We start from the raw sequence: 14657 nt of genomic DNA on the forward strand, positions 1-14657 counted from the left end.
TTCCTCGACCCATTCCCCGACCCATCCATTCCTCGACCCATTCCCCGACCCATCCATTCCATGACAAACCCATTCCCTGATCTACCCACACTCTGGTCCTCGGCATGACGAACGAACGCTTTAACCACTAGGCTACCCCATCGCCTCCAACCTGTCAAGAAGCCCTGCCTTTCTGTTTCCTACGGTAAGTTGGAAATGCTCTTACTGAAGAGAGGAATCATCTTCCTTTGACAAACACTCAACCACGTATTTGGAGCATGGGATGACGTAGATGGTTCACACACGTGATAGAGAGAGTAGTGTTTTCGAGAAATTAATCCGTTTTCGCGATACCTTTACGTTTCAGTTCTTGTCACATACTGTCATTCCGACTGGCAATCTGACTCGAATGTTGGTATGGACGTTTTGTGGCACATGACAACAGAATTTTATTCTTTAGCTCTTTCAACAGATACTCACAACTGGCGTCATTACTTTTAAGAGCAATGATCCCAAGAAAATATTGTAGAATTAAGAACCACACGCTGACCTGTCCGGCTATTGTGCCAATGTCCGTACGTTCCGAACTACGTCCAGAGGGATAACGCTGCATAATCTGCTGGGTACTTCTACTCCGTGAGTCAATTTCGATCGTAATGACGCCATATGCGCTGCACCATAATGTTTCCAGTCTGACTTTTTACGGTGATATGCTTCTTTAAGCAAAAAACATATTCGGAGATTCGGAGACATTCCGTTGGATAACCATGCAAATTTTATTCTTTTCTAACAGGAAAAAGATAAAGCTATTAGCTGTTTTGCTTGTCAGCGATTTTGTGTAATGATGTAATAAACATTTTGTGAACACGTTTTATACATTCTTAAAAAATTTGATTGTTCTTATGGGATTTTTTATGGTGTTCTGAACGCAAAAACTGGTGCCCGGCTTTGCGTAAATTGGCCGTCTTTTTTTTCGCACTGCTGGGGTTTGCATCTGATAGACGTTTGGGGCGGCAGACTAGTCCAGTGATTGAAGTATTCGTTCATCCAGCCACTTAGATTTCCCACGTGAGTACAATGTGGCAAGCCCATTTCTGGTGTCCCTCGATGGGATATTGCTGGAATATTGCTAAAATGGAAAGCTCACTCATTTTTATATATAGAACGGACACAGGTTGTTACCAAATATCTTTTAGCTATTTGTTCTGTGTTACTAGGACAGACAGTTTGCAAACACAATGTGTTCACAGGTTCACAGGCCCTCCTGTAATTGGGACCATTAAAGATTCTTTTAAAAAATATATATACAAAATTTGATATGATGACCCCCCACACACGCACGCGCGCACGCACGCACGCACGCACGCACGCACGCACGCACGCACGCACGCACACACACACACTTGAAATGCTTCAAAGTTTCACAAAAAATATTTAATCCTTCCAAGGACACAAGAGCCTGTGCACAGGTTTTCACATGTACACTTCCATATACGCAAATCATATTGAAATCAATTCATTAAGTTTTGATTCATTCCCTGTTGCAGACTATAACTGTCACGGAGTGTGTGTGTGTAAAGTGGGTATGATCATGGTGTGTGTCAAGATAATGTAGGAGAAACAATCACAAGTTCCTGGCATTCCAAGGGACACAACTCTGCACAGTCAGCTGCACACAATGACTGAGTTGTTTTTATATTTGAGTAGAGTATTACAGATTAAGAATCATAAGCTGACTTGTCATTTTGTCATTTTGCAACTTGGGAGTGCTGGTCAAGATATTATCCTCTGGCATGTATCTGCATGTGGTAAAAGGCACGTAGCAAGTTAGGTTGCAAAGCTTTATATCTAGGTAGTATTGAGGGCTTGCCCAGCCCTTTCAGCAACATTCATCTTTAAAGCCTGGGCTTTTGATACAATGGTAGTTGTGCATATGGCTAATTGTTAAACATCTTCGGATGTAATACCGCCAGCTGTGCTTCACCCTATGATTTTCACTTGGATTTTTTTTTTACTTTATATTCATGACTGCAAGAAAACCCAAAGTCATTCTGAATTTGATCACCTAACCATGAAAATTGTATTCAATTTTAACAACCCCAAAATGAGTCATAACAACATCACACTACACAATGCCTTTGTCAGCAGTTGTGTATATTTTTGTGTGTTAAAAGCTATATAACCACACTACACAGCTTTCTAGCTTTCTAGCATGTCTGTTGTCTGCAAACAGACACAACAGATGCTTCATAGACAACACTGACTCACTTCTACTGTTGTTGTTTGGCACTGCACTCAGCAATATTCCAGCTATATGGCAGTGATCTGTAAATAATTCCCGTAAGTCCAAACAATACAGTGCTCAACATCACGATCATCCATTTATGCAAATGTGATACCATGAAATATGTCAACCATGCCTAACCACACGATCCGATTATTTGCCTCTAACAAGCAGATGCTGCTGAGGACTGATTCCAAATCTTCTCAGATGAGCACCATTGTCAATGAAGTAGTCACTTGTACTTGCCTGTGTTATGGAAACATAAACCAAACAGCATTTTCATTATTATTTCTATATACAAACTTCACAATATATACATCATTTCTACATAACCTCCTGCATCAGTGGAAATATTAGCTGGGTATAGTGTATCACAATCAATGAGCCCACACCAAGCTTCACAGCTAGCTAGTTAGCAGATGAAGATGTTGAAGATGAAGATGTTGCAGATGAAGATGTTGAAGATGAAGATGTTGATGAACAACAAATCAGACCTCTAGTCCACAGTCTCCACCACTGTAAAAGACAAAAAATATATTCAGAAAAACATTGTTTTAGGGACCGTTCATAATTATTGGCTAAGGGGGTGATGATGATTTTAAGCAGGGTCATACATTTTGTCCAAATGGTCAGGAATTTTGTGCATACAAATACATGTATTACAAATTGTGCTTAAAAATAGTGGGAGGAGCATTGATTTTGTAGATTCTGTACATGATATGCAGTGGAGTCACTGACGTACTTTGTAAATAAGGGGAAGGGGTCAGCACAGGCATTTGTGTCACAGCGAGGATTAAAGATTTTTTATTAAAAATCTGAAAATTTTGAGATGAAGTTTCACATTTTAAAAAAAAATCTTAAATCCTTACAATGACACGAGCGCCTGTGGGAACATTAATTGATGTATCAATGCTTACAAAAAACACTACTTACAAATTCCTGTCGTCTTAAACTTTATTAAATGTTATCATTTCCTCTACCGCTAACAGTTGGGAAAGCATGTCAATCACACAAGGGAGTTAACTCCTGCATTAAGTCAAACACCATCTGAAGACAGTGACAATCACCAATTCTAACAGTAAGGTGAACAGTCTTTCACTCGTCTTCAATTCACACTGTGATAACGCATTTAAAACATTTGAAAAAGAATTGTCCACTGTCATTAAAAACTGATGTGATTTAAACCTGTTTGTTGGTCTTGCAAACAAGGCAATAGACACTGAAATATCCTATTTGTAGAATTCATGTTTAGCAAGACAGAGCTATCTATCAGGTCACAACACACTTCACTACACATCTCACTGTACCTAGTGTTAATACGAGCACATCACACGTCTTTAAGTGCTATACAGTGTTAGACGTAGGTTAGAATGTACAAACATTGTATTGTCACATAATGCAATTGACAAAAACAACCCATTTTCATTCTCTAAGTGTGTGTCTCTCATTAATTTTCTTTCCTTGTCCAATTTTCTTATTCATATGTATTGTGCTGCTAGTATAGCATATTCTCTGTACAAGTATTTATCATTCCCTGTTTGTGAATCATAAAAGTCATGTCCTAGAGCCCTTTTAAGTATAATCATAACCCATGAGAAATCATCATCACTCGGATTGTGATTGTCCAGTATACATCATGTTTCATATACATGAGTATGCATGTGCAGTATGTATTGTGTTCTGAATACATGTACTAGGTATAGACCTGTGATGATCCGCATTAGAATCTGTCTTCAGTAACATGTCATGTTTAGGATGTCACTTTCTCAGTTAAGTACAAATTCTGGTACTTTTGGGGTTGAGTCCCATGCAGGATTCGAACCCACACCCTCAGAATCAGGCACCTAATCGCCAGCACACAAAGTCAGCTGCCTAGCCCGCTAAGCCACCACGGCTTCCAAAAAAATGAAAGTCAGACAACTGGTAGTCTAGACTGCATACTTTGTGTACCCCTCTGATAAGTGTGACTTACTATACTCAGTAACCTATACTTATGTTGGGATTGGTGGGCAGGCTCTTTGACTTGGTTGATACATGTCATCATGTCCCATTTGTGAAACTCGATACTCATGTGCTTATCCTGATAGTGTTTCCCGTTGGCATTTTTAGCAGGGTGCAGCTTCCTGCTGTTTGTACTTGGCATCCTGCTATTTTTACTTTGCACCCTGTCTTTCCTTTAATACAATAATTGATATTAAGACATGGTGTTTTCAGTTTCTATTTCGTGCTGTACTGGACTAAAATAACTGTGCCTTTTGAGCCTTTAGGAACCATATGCATGAACGATTTAACACAATACTTGGAAATCTGTCATTGCATCCCCTTTTCGGAATAAGGGTGCTACTTTCTGTCACCCTAAATTTCAAGATCCTGGGGGAAACACTAGAGATGAATATATTGTGTTTTGTGTACATCTGCCAGGTTTATGCAACATGCAATAGTCCAGCTATATGGCGCTTTTCCGAAAATAATCAAGTCTCTGGCCTAACTAATCTCTTGTAGTCCAACCACTTTACACTGTACTCAGCAATATCCCAGTTATTTGGCATTGGTTTGTACATAATCAAGTCTCGGGCCTATATGTAAACTCAGGTGGTCCTCCATGTTTGTTGTTCAACACTGCACTCAGCAATATCCCAGCTATATGGCAGTCTGTAAATAATTAAGTCTGGACAAGACAATCCAGTGATCAACAGCATTAGCATCAATCTGCACAAATGGGATATGATGTGTCGACAAAGTCAGTGAGCCTGACCACCCGATCCTGTTTGCCGCCACTTTTAAGTGTGGCTGGGTTACTGAAGTCAAACTCTGATCTGGATCTTTATGGGTTGCATTCTGTATACAACTACTGGGTATACGCTTGTGCTTGTCCAGGATATACTGTGCTCTGTTAAAATGAATACATATACCAGAGCAGTATATATTGTGCTCTGTATACTTTTGTGCTAATCAAATATATACTGTGCTCTGAAAATTTTGCATGAGGGTTAGATAAGCATGGTAGTTCAGATACTCCTGTCAATGTCTGTTTGGCGAATACTCTATCTCACTCGTAAATGAAAGATAATAAGCCAAGGGTATTAATGATAACAGAATGGAGATATATCACCCTGAATAACTGAAGATGGAAGGAACTACATCATTTCACATATAAATGCTCTGTATACAGATCTCCATACCCTGTATACATATACACGAACCCCTTCCTTCTTACAATGAGGTATACCCACATTAAGCAAGGACGAGCAGAATATTTTTACATTTGAATTTTGAATACATTTCAGTTGGAAATGTACTTAAAAGCAACATTGTTTGACAGGTTCTTAAAAGTATAACCAAGGGTTTTGATTGACATTAGATTAAACTCCAGTCAGTGTGAAGCATAAGATATATATATATTTATATACAGTCTGTGAAAAAAACATCTGAGTCAAATTACCAAAATTTGGTTGTTTTCATCAATTTCAATACTTTTTGGGTAATCAGATAATCAAACTTAACCAAACAAAATAGGTTTAGGACTAGAGTTTAATGGCACAGACTGTACATATATTGCTGTTTGTTACAAAGGACGTTACCTTCATCTGAAAAAAAAACAACAGCAGACAGATGATCAACATTAAAACAACAATCTGCATTTGAAATTGTTCATATACGACTAAAAAGACATTATATGACCACCAGTTAATCTGTTGTGGCATATGTTTTTCTGTAGATTATGAATAAAATATCAACATCTTTGAATCCGTAAAGAGTGAATAAATTCTTTTAATACAGGCCTTTTGTTGATGACTTCAGGGTATTTATTCACAAGGGACAGATTATTCATGATTATTAATCTTCTGTATGTATTTTAAATATTGAATAACTCACTGACATTGTAAGAACAAAAATGTTTACAAAATGCATGAAATGTCAGCTCTAATAGAAAAACTTCAGACTTCAGTTCCCATGGTGTATTAATCTGTGACATTGGATGACCTTAGATGGTATTTTTCACAAGAATGGAAACACAGGATGTCGTTTAGACTGACCATTCAGCATTGAAAATGAACAAATATCAGACAGTTGTTTACACTTGTTCATTAAACACATATGGATGACACTGTACTTGGGTTGTCACATGTTATAGTTTCAGGATTATTCAAATATTCTCACATAAGTATTTACATGATCTGCTGCAGATAATCTATATGGAAATAATGTACAGCCTTAAAACTATCTTTGCATTTATGCACCAAGATTTGACTGCATGTGTTAAGAAATATTTAGATGAACAACCATCTTAGCCTGATACAATCCTATTAAACTAGTAGTCACGAAAACCTGATTGGAACCAGTGATCTGTATCCTGCAAGAGACAAACCCTTGGACAAAATTTTGAATTCTTATTGTAGTGTTTGATGTGTGAATGCCTGTCAGCAGTGTTTCAGCTGGATCATGGCAGCTTGTAAATAATCATGTCATGGTGATGTCAACTAGTGACTGACAGCATGAACAGTGGGTCATGTCATCAGGTCACAATAACACAGTGAGACAAATCACATGATGTTGGTAAAGGACGAAGAAGGGATGATGCTGGTACTCACATTTTGGGATGTTGACTTTGTTGGAGATGAGGACATCAGCTTGGATGTGGTTCATGTTGACATACAGGGTTTCTGGGTTTGCCTGTAACATACATAAAGATGAGTGAGTGTGTGAGTTTAGTTTCATGCAGCACTCAGCAATATTCCAGCAATATGGCAGCAGCCTGAAAATAATTGAGTCTGGATGAGACAATCCAGTGATCAACAGCATGAGCATTGATCTGCGCAACTGGGAACCGATGACATGTGTCAACCAAGTCAGAGATTCCGGTAGTTGCCTATTACAACAAGCATGGGTTACTGATGGCCAATATTCTAACCAGACCTTCATGGGTGACATAAAGATGACAATGTTGACGATGATGACAATGATGATGATGATGATGATGATGATGATACAGTATTTACATCTATGATTTCAATGTAAAGACAAAAAACACTATTTCACTCACCATAAACAGATCGTACAAGGCTTCTCCCATAGCATCTCGAACATGATCGTCAACAATTGGAAATGTCCTACAGAAGTACTGGAAAACAGAATATGTACAAAATCAGTGAACGTTCCACCGTTTAATGACAGTTGATGTGGGTTAGCAGTATGAATATTCTTGTGGGTGGGAATTTTTGTTGCAGTTTTTTCGGGGCACTTGGGACTAGTCATATATAATAGGGAGGTGAGTGGTTTTACATCGCTTCCATCTATGCCATCACAGGTCGTATACATGTTTGAGTGTGAGTAGGTGACGTACCTCGAGTGTGATGCTGGCTTGTCTTTGACTATCAGCGTATTCCTGGTTACCCATTGCAAACATCAGGTTGTGCACCACACGAGTCTGGTAAAGACAAGGCATTCGCATCAGACAAGCAGACAAATACCTGCAAAATTTTACAGTGAGCAATATTGCAAGACTAAATTCAAAAATAACTTGGCAACACTATTTCTGTTTCAAGATTTGCACATTTCATCAGCTGTAGCTAAAAGTCTATAAACAGTGCAACAAAAAAAGTTGCAAAAGAAAAAGTATTTCATAACTTTTGATCAACAATCTCACTGATAAGGACCATTAAGATCTCATGTCACCAACACGGGCAGAGGAGTAGCCTATCAGTTAAATTGTTGGCTCGTCATGCCAAATACCCAGGTTCAGTTCACCTCCTGGGTACAATGTGTGGAGCCCATTCCTAGTGTTCCCTGCCATGACATAGTTAGACTGGTGTAAAACAAAACTCATTCACATCATCAACTAATTGAAAGCTTTACCTGAATCAGTTTTTCTGCAAGTTCATTACTGTCTCTTGCCAGGATGCTGAAAATATAAGCACGAAAACGATCATCCTAACATTCATAGTGAGCCTATGTCTTGTCCACCTTGTCCATCATAGATCAATGTAAGTGGTGATGTCTATGTGAGTAAAACTCTTCTCAGAAATCTGTCAACAAATATATCTGAAGCTCCTGACACTTCTCACTCCTACAATGAAAACTGATTAAGTTGATCAAGACATCTGAAATCCAATTTTCAACATGGCTGCTATGGGAGCCATCTTAAAATACACTCTGATTGACACATTTTTAAAATGTACTGAAATTTGGAGTGTGTGTAGTTAGTAATGGTGACAATCAATATTGAACACGTGTCAGAGGGTTCACTGATTTTGTATGTACAATTTTTAATGAATCATTATGCTTAGAAAATATGGGGTTGGGGGGGGTCACCTTGTTTTTACATTACATGCTGTGGTGTCCCTTACTTTGTACATAAATACTGGAGTGTGTGTGCGTGCGTGCGTGCGTGCGTGCGTGCGTGCGTGCGTGCGTGCGTGCGTGCGTGCGTGCGTGCGTGCGTGCGTGCGTGCGTGCGTGCGTGCGTGCGTGTGAGAGAGAGAGAGAGAGAGAGAGAGAGAGACAGAGAGAGACACTGTACATGACTCTCCATAAAAATCACCAACGGTCCCCTACATATCCAGGAGAACTAAGATTATCCAGGAGAACTAAGATTCCCTGGCAGTGTTTTACATCAACGTCAAGACTTCTGTATGTGTCTTGAAATGACTGTGTCACCATGGAAACGTGCTTACCCAATAGTTTTAGCTGCGGCTGCTTGTTGTACATACACAGGTAGAGGAGCACTGATCTTGGGGACATCAGGATCTGTTGGCAAAAATGCTATGTCACAGCGAACACACATTTCACTGATGGTGTCACAATGGTAACATGATATGATGATAAGAAATGTAAAATAAAATGGTAGCAACCTCATAACATTCACAGTCCAAATCTGATTGAGAGAGCTTGTCAGGTTTAATACTGATTGTCATAATAATGAAACAATATATTTGCTGAAGATTCTAGAAATGAGCTCCATGCACTGTAGTACCATGTTTCTCTGATGAAATTGTTTTTCAGTACTCACAACGGTAAATATCATGTATATGGGCCAGAAGCCTTTCGTGCATAATAAATCTTCTGACTTTGACTTTCATAGTCTCTGAAATGATTTGTTTTTCCAACCCAGGCCTTCAAACTTAACTAACATTGCAGTAGTGACCTTATAATACAGGAGGTCATTAAGGACCATCAGCACAATGAACTAAAGCTTTAGCCATTAAGTTGAGCTACCACCCCATTCTCTTTCCACAGAGTGTATTTGTCACATCTTCCTACAAACTTCTGTTCTAATACGTCCCTTCCATGATTTGTTCGAGTGTTCAGAATTCATGATTGGTTGCAATCAGATATAGAAGTGCAGTCAGCGATGCTGTTTCAAAAGTGATCATTCACACTGCCTCTGTAATTGCTGTATGATTCGGGAAAACTAGAACCTCTTCCCCAGCAAAATTCGGAATTTTTTCAGACAGACAGAACTCAGTAACGTCTTGCAAGATCAATTGCGTTTCCATAGCTGTTTCACCGACAACAGACAAGCTAGCCATTAAATGTTTTGTGTGTCACATCAACACAAGTCCCAAGCAGATGAAGGATAATTGTGTCCCCACATTTGCTTGCATTAGTCAAGTCGGATCTAAGGCGATGTAACAGCTGTTCTGATTGGATAGAAAGAAGGGAGATAACTCATGTTGCAATATTTTGCTGCTAGGGGATTTCATGACCACTGGGAAATATGGCTGTACTACAACAGTGGTTAGTAAGAAGATATGACAAGTAACCTCTGTAGGAAGAAAATGCCACCATCCTAGCATATTCTGAAATTGGCACATTTCCTTCAGGCCTTGCTTATGGAAGATTGGCACAGATTCCAAAGACATCACTGTACTACAACTTCCATTAATGCATTTCATCACAGGTCAAAAATATCACCAGCATACTATTCTTTTTGATGCTGTGATTTTCACAGAGATTGTGCATCATATTTAATGTCAGTGTTATAAAGTGAAGCTTGGGGAGAACCTTCAAGAATCTCTGGCCTGGGTAAGCTGTCTTCCTTAGCTGGTCGAAGTAGCGCCACCAGACCCTTGAGCAGACTGGTAGACACATCGTAGTCCATCAGCTCCTTGATCAATTCAATAGCTGCAAACATCACAGTAGTAAGGATTGGATGAGTGCCACCTCTGTATAATCTGATACTCTCTGAATAGACATCTAGACATGTTAGATTAATTTCTAATGAGCCAAACATTATTTCTCCATTCGTGAAACATTTAGATGAGCTTGAACCAATTAATATCAACACTTCATGGACATGGTTCACTTTATATGACTTCCTGTCCATCATTTTGTAATGCCATACTGAGCAATATTCCAGCTAAATTCCAGTTTGTAAGGAATCAAGTTTGGGCCAGACAATCCAGTGATCAAGACCATGAGCATCGACCTACTCACTTGAGACAGGATGACATGTATCAACCAAATCTGAGGGTCTGACCAATGACCACTTGATCCTGTTAGTTGCCCCTTAATATGACAAGCATGTGTTACTAAGACCAGTTCTAGTTCTAGATCTACAGCAAGCTCTGGGTAATTATGAAGAATAATGGCTCAAAGAGACAATGGGTACACATCCTTGTGATCTAACAACTAGATATCATTTGGACCTTACCTTCAAACTGTACCTCTAGATGGAGAGTTTTCAGGAGGTTTAGTAATGGCTCCACCACACTGACATTAGCCTGCTTCACAGTCGCCTAAAGACAAACAAATTGCTTGTCATGAAACAGTGAGCGAGGGATTATGGTTTTATGCCACTTTTAGCAGTATTCCAGCAAGATCATGGTGGGTGACCCCAGAAATAGGCTTCACAAACTTTGTAGCCATGCAGGAAATCAAACACAGGTCTTCAGTGCGATGGACAAATGCTTTGGCTAACCAACCACCCCACCATGAAACAGCCAGTAGACAAGTACTGACATCAGTGATTATTACAGAAGGTGACTGCCCTTCACATCTGACAATGTTGGAAAAAATGTATGTAAGTCAAAAACGTGCTTGTCAGTTGTGGACTTTGAGTTTGTGACATCCAGACATTTAGATGGTGTAGTAAGGGAGTAAACTCAAAAATCCCAAGAACCTGTTGATTCCTAACAGTGCTTGTCATTAAAATGCACATTGCACTGATATCAATGGTCAGTACAGAATACTAAAAGCCAAACAGTTATGAAGTCCACTGGATCCTGATCAACACTTTCAATGCTACCTGTGGTTACAGCACCTACCTGTACAACTCGGAGTGAATGTGCTGCCATCTGCTGGGCTTTAGGTGAGCTACATGGCAGCAGAGCAATAAGACCCTTGTACACCTGCATCTCAAACTTGGGGTTCCCCTGACCCAGCATCAGCAGCAAGTTGCGGCATGCATCCTGGGTCTCCTCACTCTTAGATTTGGCCAGGCATTCAGCCACTGCACGGATGCCTGTCACAGAACATCAGTCTTGTAGGGATGTAAGTATTGTAAGATGGGAACACGCAGCAGAACACAGTAAGATGGGAACATACAGAACATAGTAAGATGGGAACATGCAGAACACAGTAAAATGGGAACATGATGCGGAACATGGTAAGATGGGAACACGCAGCAGAACTCAGTAAGACGTGAACATGATGCAGAACACAGTAAGATGGGAACATGCAGAACACAGTAAGATGGGAACATGATGAAGAACACAGTAAAATGGGAACATGATGCAGAACACAGTAAGATGGGAACATGATGCAGAACACAGTAAGATGGGAACATGATGCAGAACACAGTAAGATAATAACACGCAACAGAACATGATGATTTGAAATTTGCATTGTCTTGAATATTTCAATCATAGCAAAACAATTACTTTACTGTGTGATCTTACATATGGAGCCAATAAAACATGTATTCTCTCAGTAGTAGGATCATCCTACCATAGCTCTCGCACACAAGTTCCTTGTATTTGCGGCCAGCATTTGCAATGTGTTGTATACACTTGACAGCCTGGGCTTTGTCTGCTTCCTTTGCTTGTTTCAGTCCAATGACCTCAAGCAAGGTCAGAACACCTCCAACCTCAAGAAATTCTGCCATGAACTTGTGGCTGATGACAAATACCAAATTCATTACTCACATATGAATCAGTCAGTTTAGTATTTTGAACTTCAATCACAACAAAGATAATCATAATCAGCATAACAGATGTCAATTCCATATCACACTGGTGTGTCCTCTCTACAATAAATATTGTGCTCGATATGTACCTGAATATTGTCATACACACCCTCGTGTCCAAATGTTTTTCCAATTGATGAAAACAAGCGATAACAATAGACTTTTAAGTCTATGTATCTTTTTTAAAAAAGTGTTTGTAATCCGATCAAAACAAAAAAAGCTGTGAAGATATAATCATATTAATCGTACTAAGATCCACACTTACAGTGTGGCGCATATGTATATGTATGTTTCTACCTCACTGTTAACACATGTTGTACTGTTGGCCTCATGGCCATCTATACGTAATAAAGAATCTGATAACAGATGTCAAAAAATACATTACTCTAAGACACATAATATGTTTCTTCTGGTTTCTCTATTTGTTATCATACATTGACATAAGAAAGGAAATGTTTACCAATTAGCAATAATGTTTTTGTTATATGTTCAGTAACTGGGATTGTGAAAATTGCAGCCTGGTCTCAATAAACAGACTAAGCAATGAAATAATTCTTGAGTACTATAGATAACGTGTATGTTTTTAACAGAATTATTAAAGGTTCCAGATGGATAACTTCCTTTACTTGTATTGCATCAAAAACTCTATCCATCACACTTTGAAGTATACTTACCCACTAGATGCTGACAAGAATATGGACACTGCAGACAATTGTTCATGAAGACATGTGCCAATCATGTATCTGTCACTCATTAAGGTTTTCACCAGTATGTGTGTAACAGTTTAACAGTTAATAAAAAGGCTGTATATTCCTTGTAACAGAAAGAAATTATGGATTATCAAGAAAACTGAAAGAACTGCTAGCAAAAAAAGCAACTGTCAATAAAAACTTATACATACGACCTGGTTGTAGGATCTGGTCATTTGTTATAGGTAGGGGAACATGAAAACATCTCACACTGATGCTGTTGGTGTGCTTACATACCATGCTCTCAACATCCCTACCTCCAACCCTATTTATTAATGTCAAGTCTCTAAAATTATACATAAAGTCAGCGAGGCAGCAAAATGAGGATATATACAATATAAAAGAATCAACCCTCCCTCATCCCCCTTTAAAATATTGTCAGTACCTACATCATACAATATACTTTAGTTTGAAAAGGTTAAATTATTAGGAGGCAAACATGGTTGATTTCGACTGATGGTATACCCATCTGTATTCTTGTGATCAATGTCATTTCCCTAAATTTAGCATAAAATACAAACAACACTGTCAACATTTTCAAGGAAAACTAAGGATACGTTAGACGTAGCCAGGCTGTAAGTCTTGTTAGAAACAGGCTAGCTGCTTGTGCGAATTCCTGTTCTAATTCGGGTCCAGTTTTGCTTTGATTCTGCATGATAAAATCTTGAAGTATTTTCTTTCGTACAGATTTGGAGCCCTTGTCCCATTCTTGCAAGAGATTCATGATTCTTGACATAGCTGTTTGTTGCTTTGCACTCCCCATGACTGCACCAGCTTACTCAGAAAGGACCTGATGGTGTGATTTTTTAGCTATTTTCCGTGTGACGGGAGGTCTATCAACGTGTTGTTGACATAGTTGCTATACCGCCATCTTGATCAGTGCTGGGATGAAAGCGCCGATCCAATTGGCTACTTTACAAAGGTATATCCAATGGTGTTGCGTGTTTCACATCGACTACTATTAAGTAAGACTGCGTGTATTTATTGGATACTTCTTTCCTTATAAACCAATCAACAACCACTTTGTATGTGATCAGACTATCACAACAATCATGGCGCCCCGCAAGCACGAGTTCAGGGTCACATTGCCGGCTGCTGATGCAGACGATGTTGACTTGACAATTGAGGATAATTTTGCTGTATTCGAAGAGGCAGATATACAAGAGAAAAGACCCGTGGTCATTTTACTCGGCTGGGCTGGCTGTGTTGACAAACATCTAGCAAAATACAGTGAAATCTACGAAAAGAGAAGGTGACAGTCTCTCTATCGTAATTCGGCATTGCTTGGTCTGCTCTCAGTTGATTACTTATGTTACTAATTAGGACCGAAGATAATGGTGCTTTAGGATCAAAAGCGGTTCAGCTCACCATTTATATATTCACTGAGACAGTTTGATAGATCAGGACAAAGTGTCCGACGGACATAGTGATTGATTGTCTGTTGTCACTCCCGGATGAC

The 14657-nt window shown here is 39.1% G+C and overlaps 3 protein-coding genes across 4 annotated transcripts in view; 1 reads left to right on the top strand and 2 right to left on the bottom strand.

Moving 5' to 3' along the window:
• LOC137291831 (very long chain fatty acid elongase 4-like) overlaps positions 1-14657 on the bottom strand; it is a 139706-nt gene that overhangs the window by 21010 nt on the left and 104039 nt on the right. The window lies entirely within an intron of this gene.
• Positions 1155-14079, bottom strand: LOC137290793 (armadillo-like helical domain containing protein 1). Its single transcript, XM_067821923.1, has 12 exons — positions 13756-14079; positions 13124-13192; positions 12212-12378; positions 11530-11726; positions 10917-11001; positions 10268-10387; positions 8938-9010; positions 8120-8165; positions 7608-7691; positions 7308-7385; positions 6856-6937; positions 1155-2779 (listed from the first exon to the last, which is right to left on the bottom strand). Exons 1-12 carry the CDS (start codon positions 13959-13961, stop codon positions 2760-2762), a joined length of 1227 nt encoding a protein of 408 aa, XP_067678024.1. The 5' UTR covers positions 13962-14079; the 3' UTR covers positions 1155-2759.
• The window catches only part of LOC137291830 (transmembrane protein 53-like), a 163325-nt gene continuing 162907 nt past the window's right edge, over positions 14240-14657 (top strand). For both annotated transcript variants that reach the window (XM_067823369.1, XM_067823368.1), the window contains exon 1: positions 14240-14450. In XM_067823369.1, the coding sequence (XP_067679470.1) occupies positions 14251-14450 (200 nt within the window). In that variant the 5' untranslated portion in view covers positions 14240-14250. The remainder of the gene's footprint in view (positions 14451-14657) is intronic.

The sequence above is a fragment of the Haliotis asinina genome, chromosome 7, assembly GCF_037392515.1.
Source record: "Haliotis asinina isolate JCU_RB_2024 chromosome 7, JCU_Hal_asi_v2, whole genome shotgun sequence".
NCBI classification, from domain to species: domain Eukaryota; kingdom Metazoa; phylum Mollusca; class Gastropoda; order Lepetellida; family Haliotidae; genus Haliotis; species Haliotis asinina.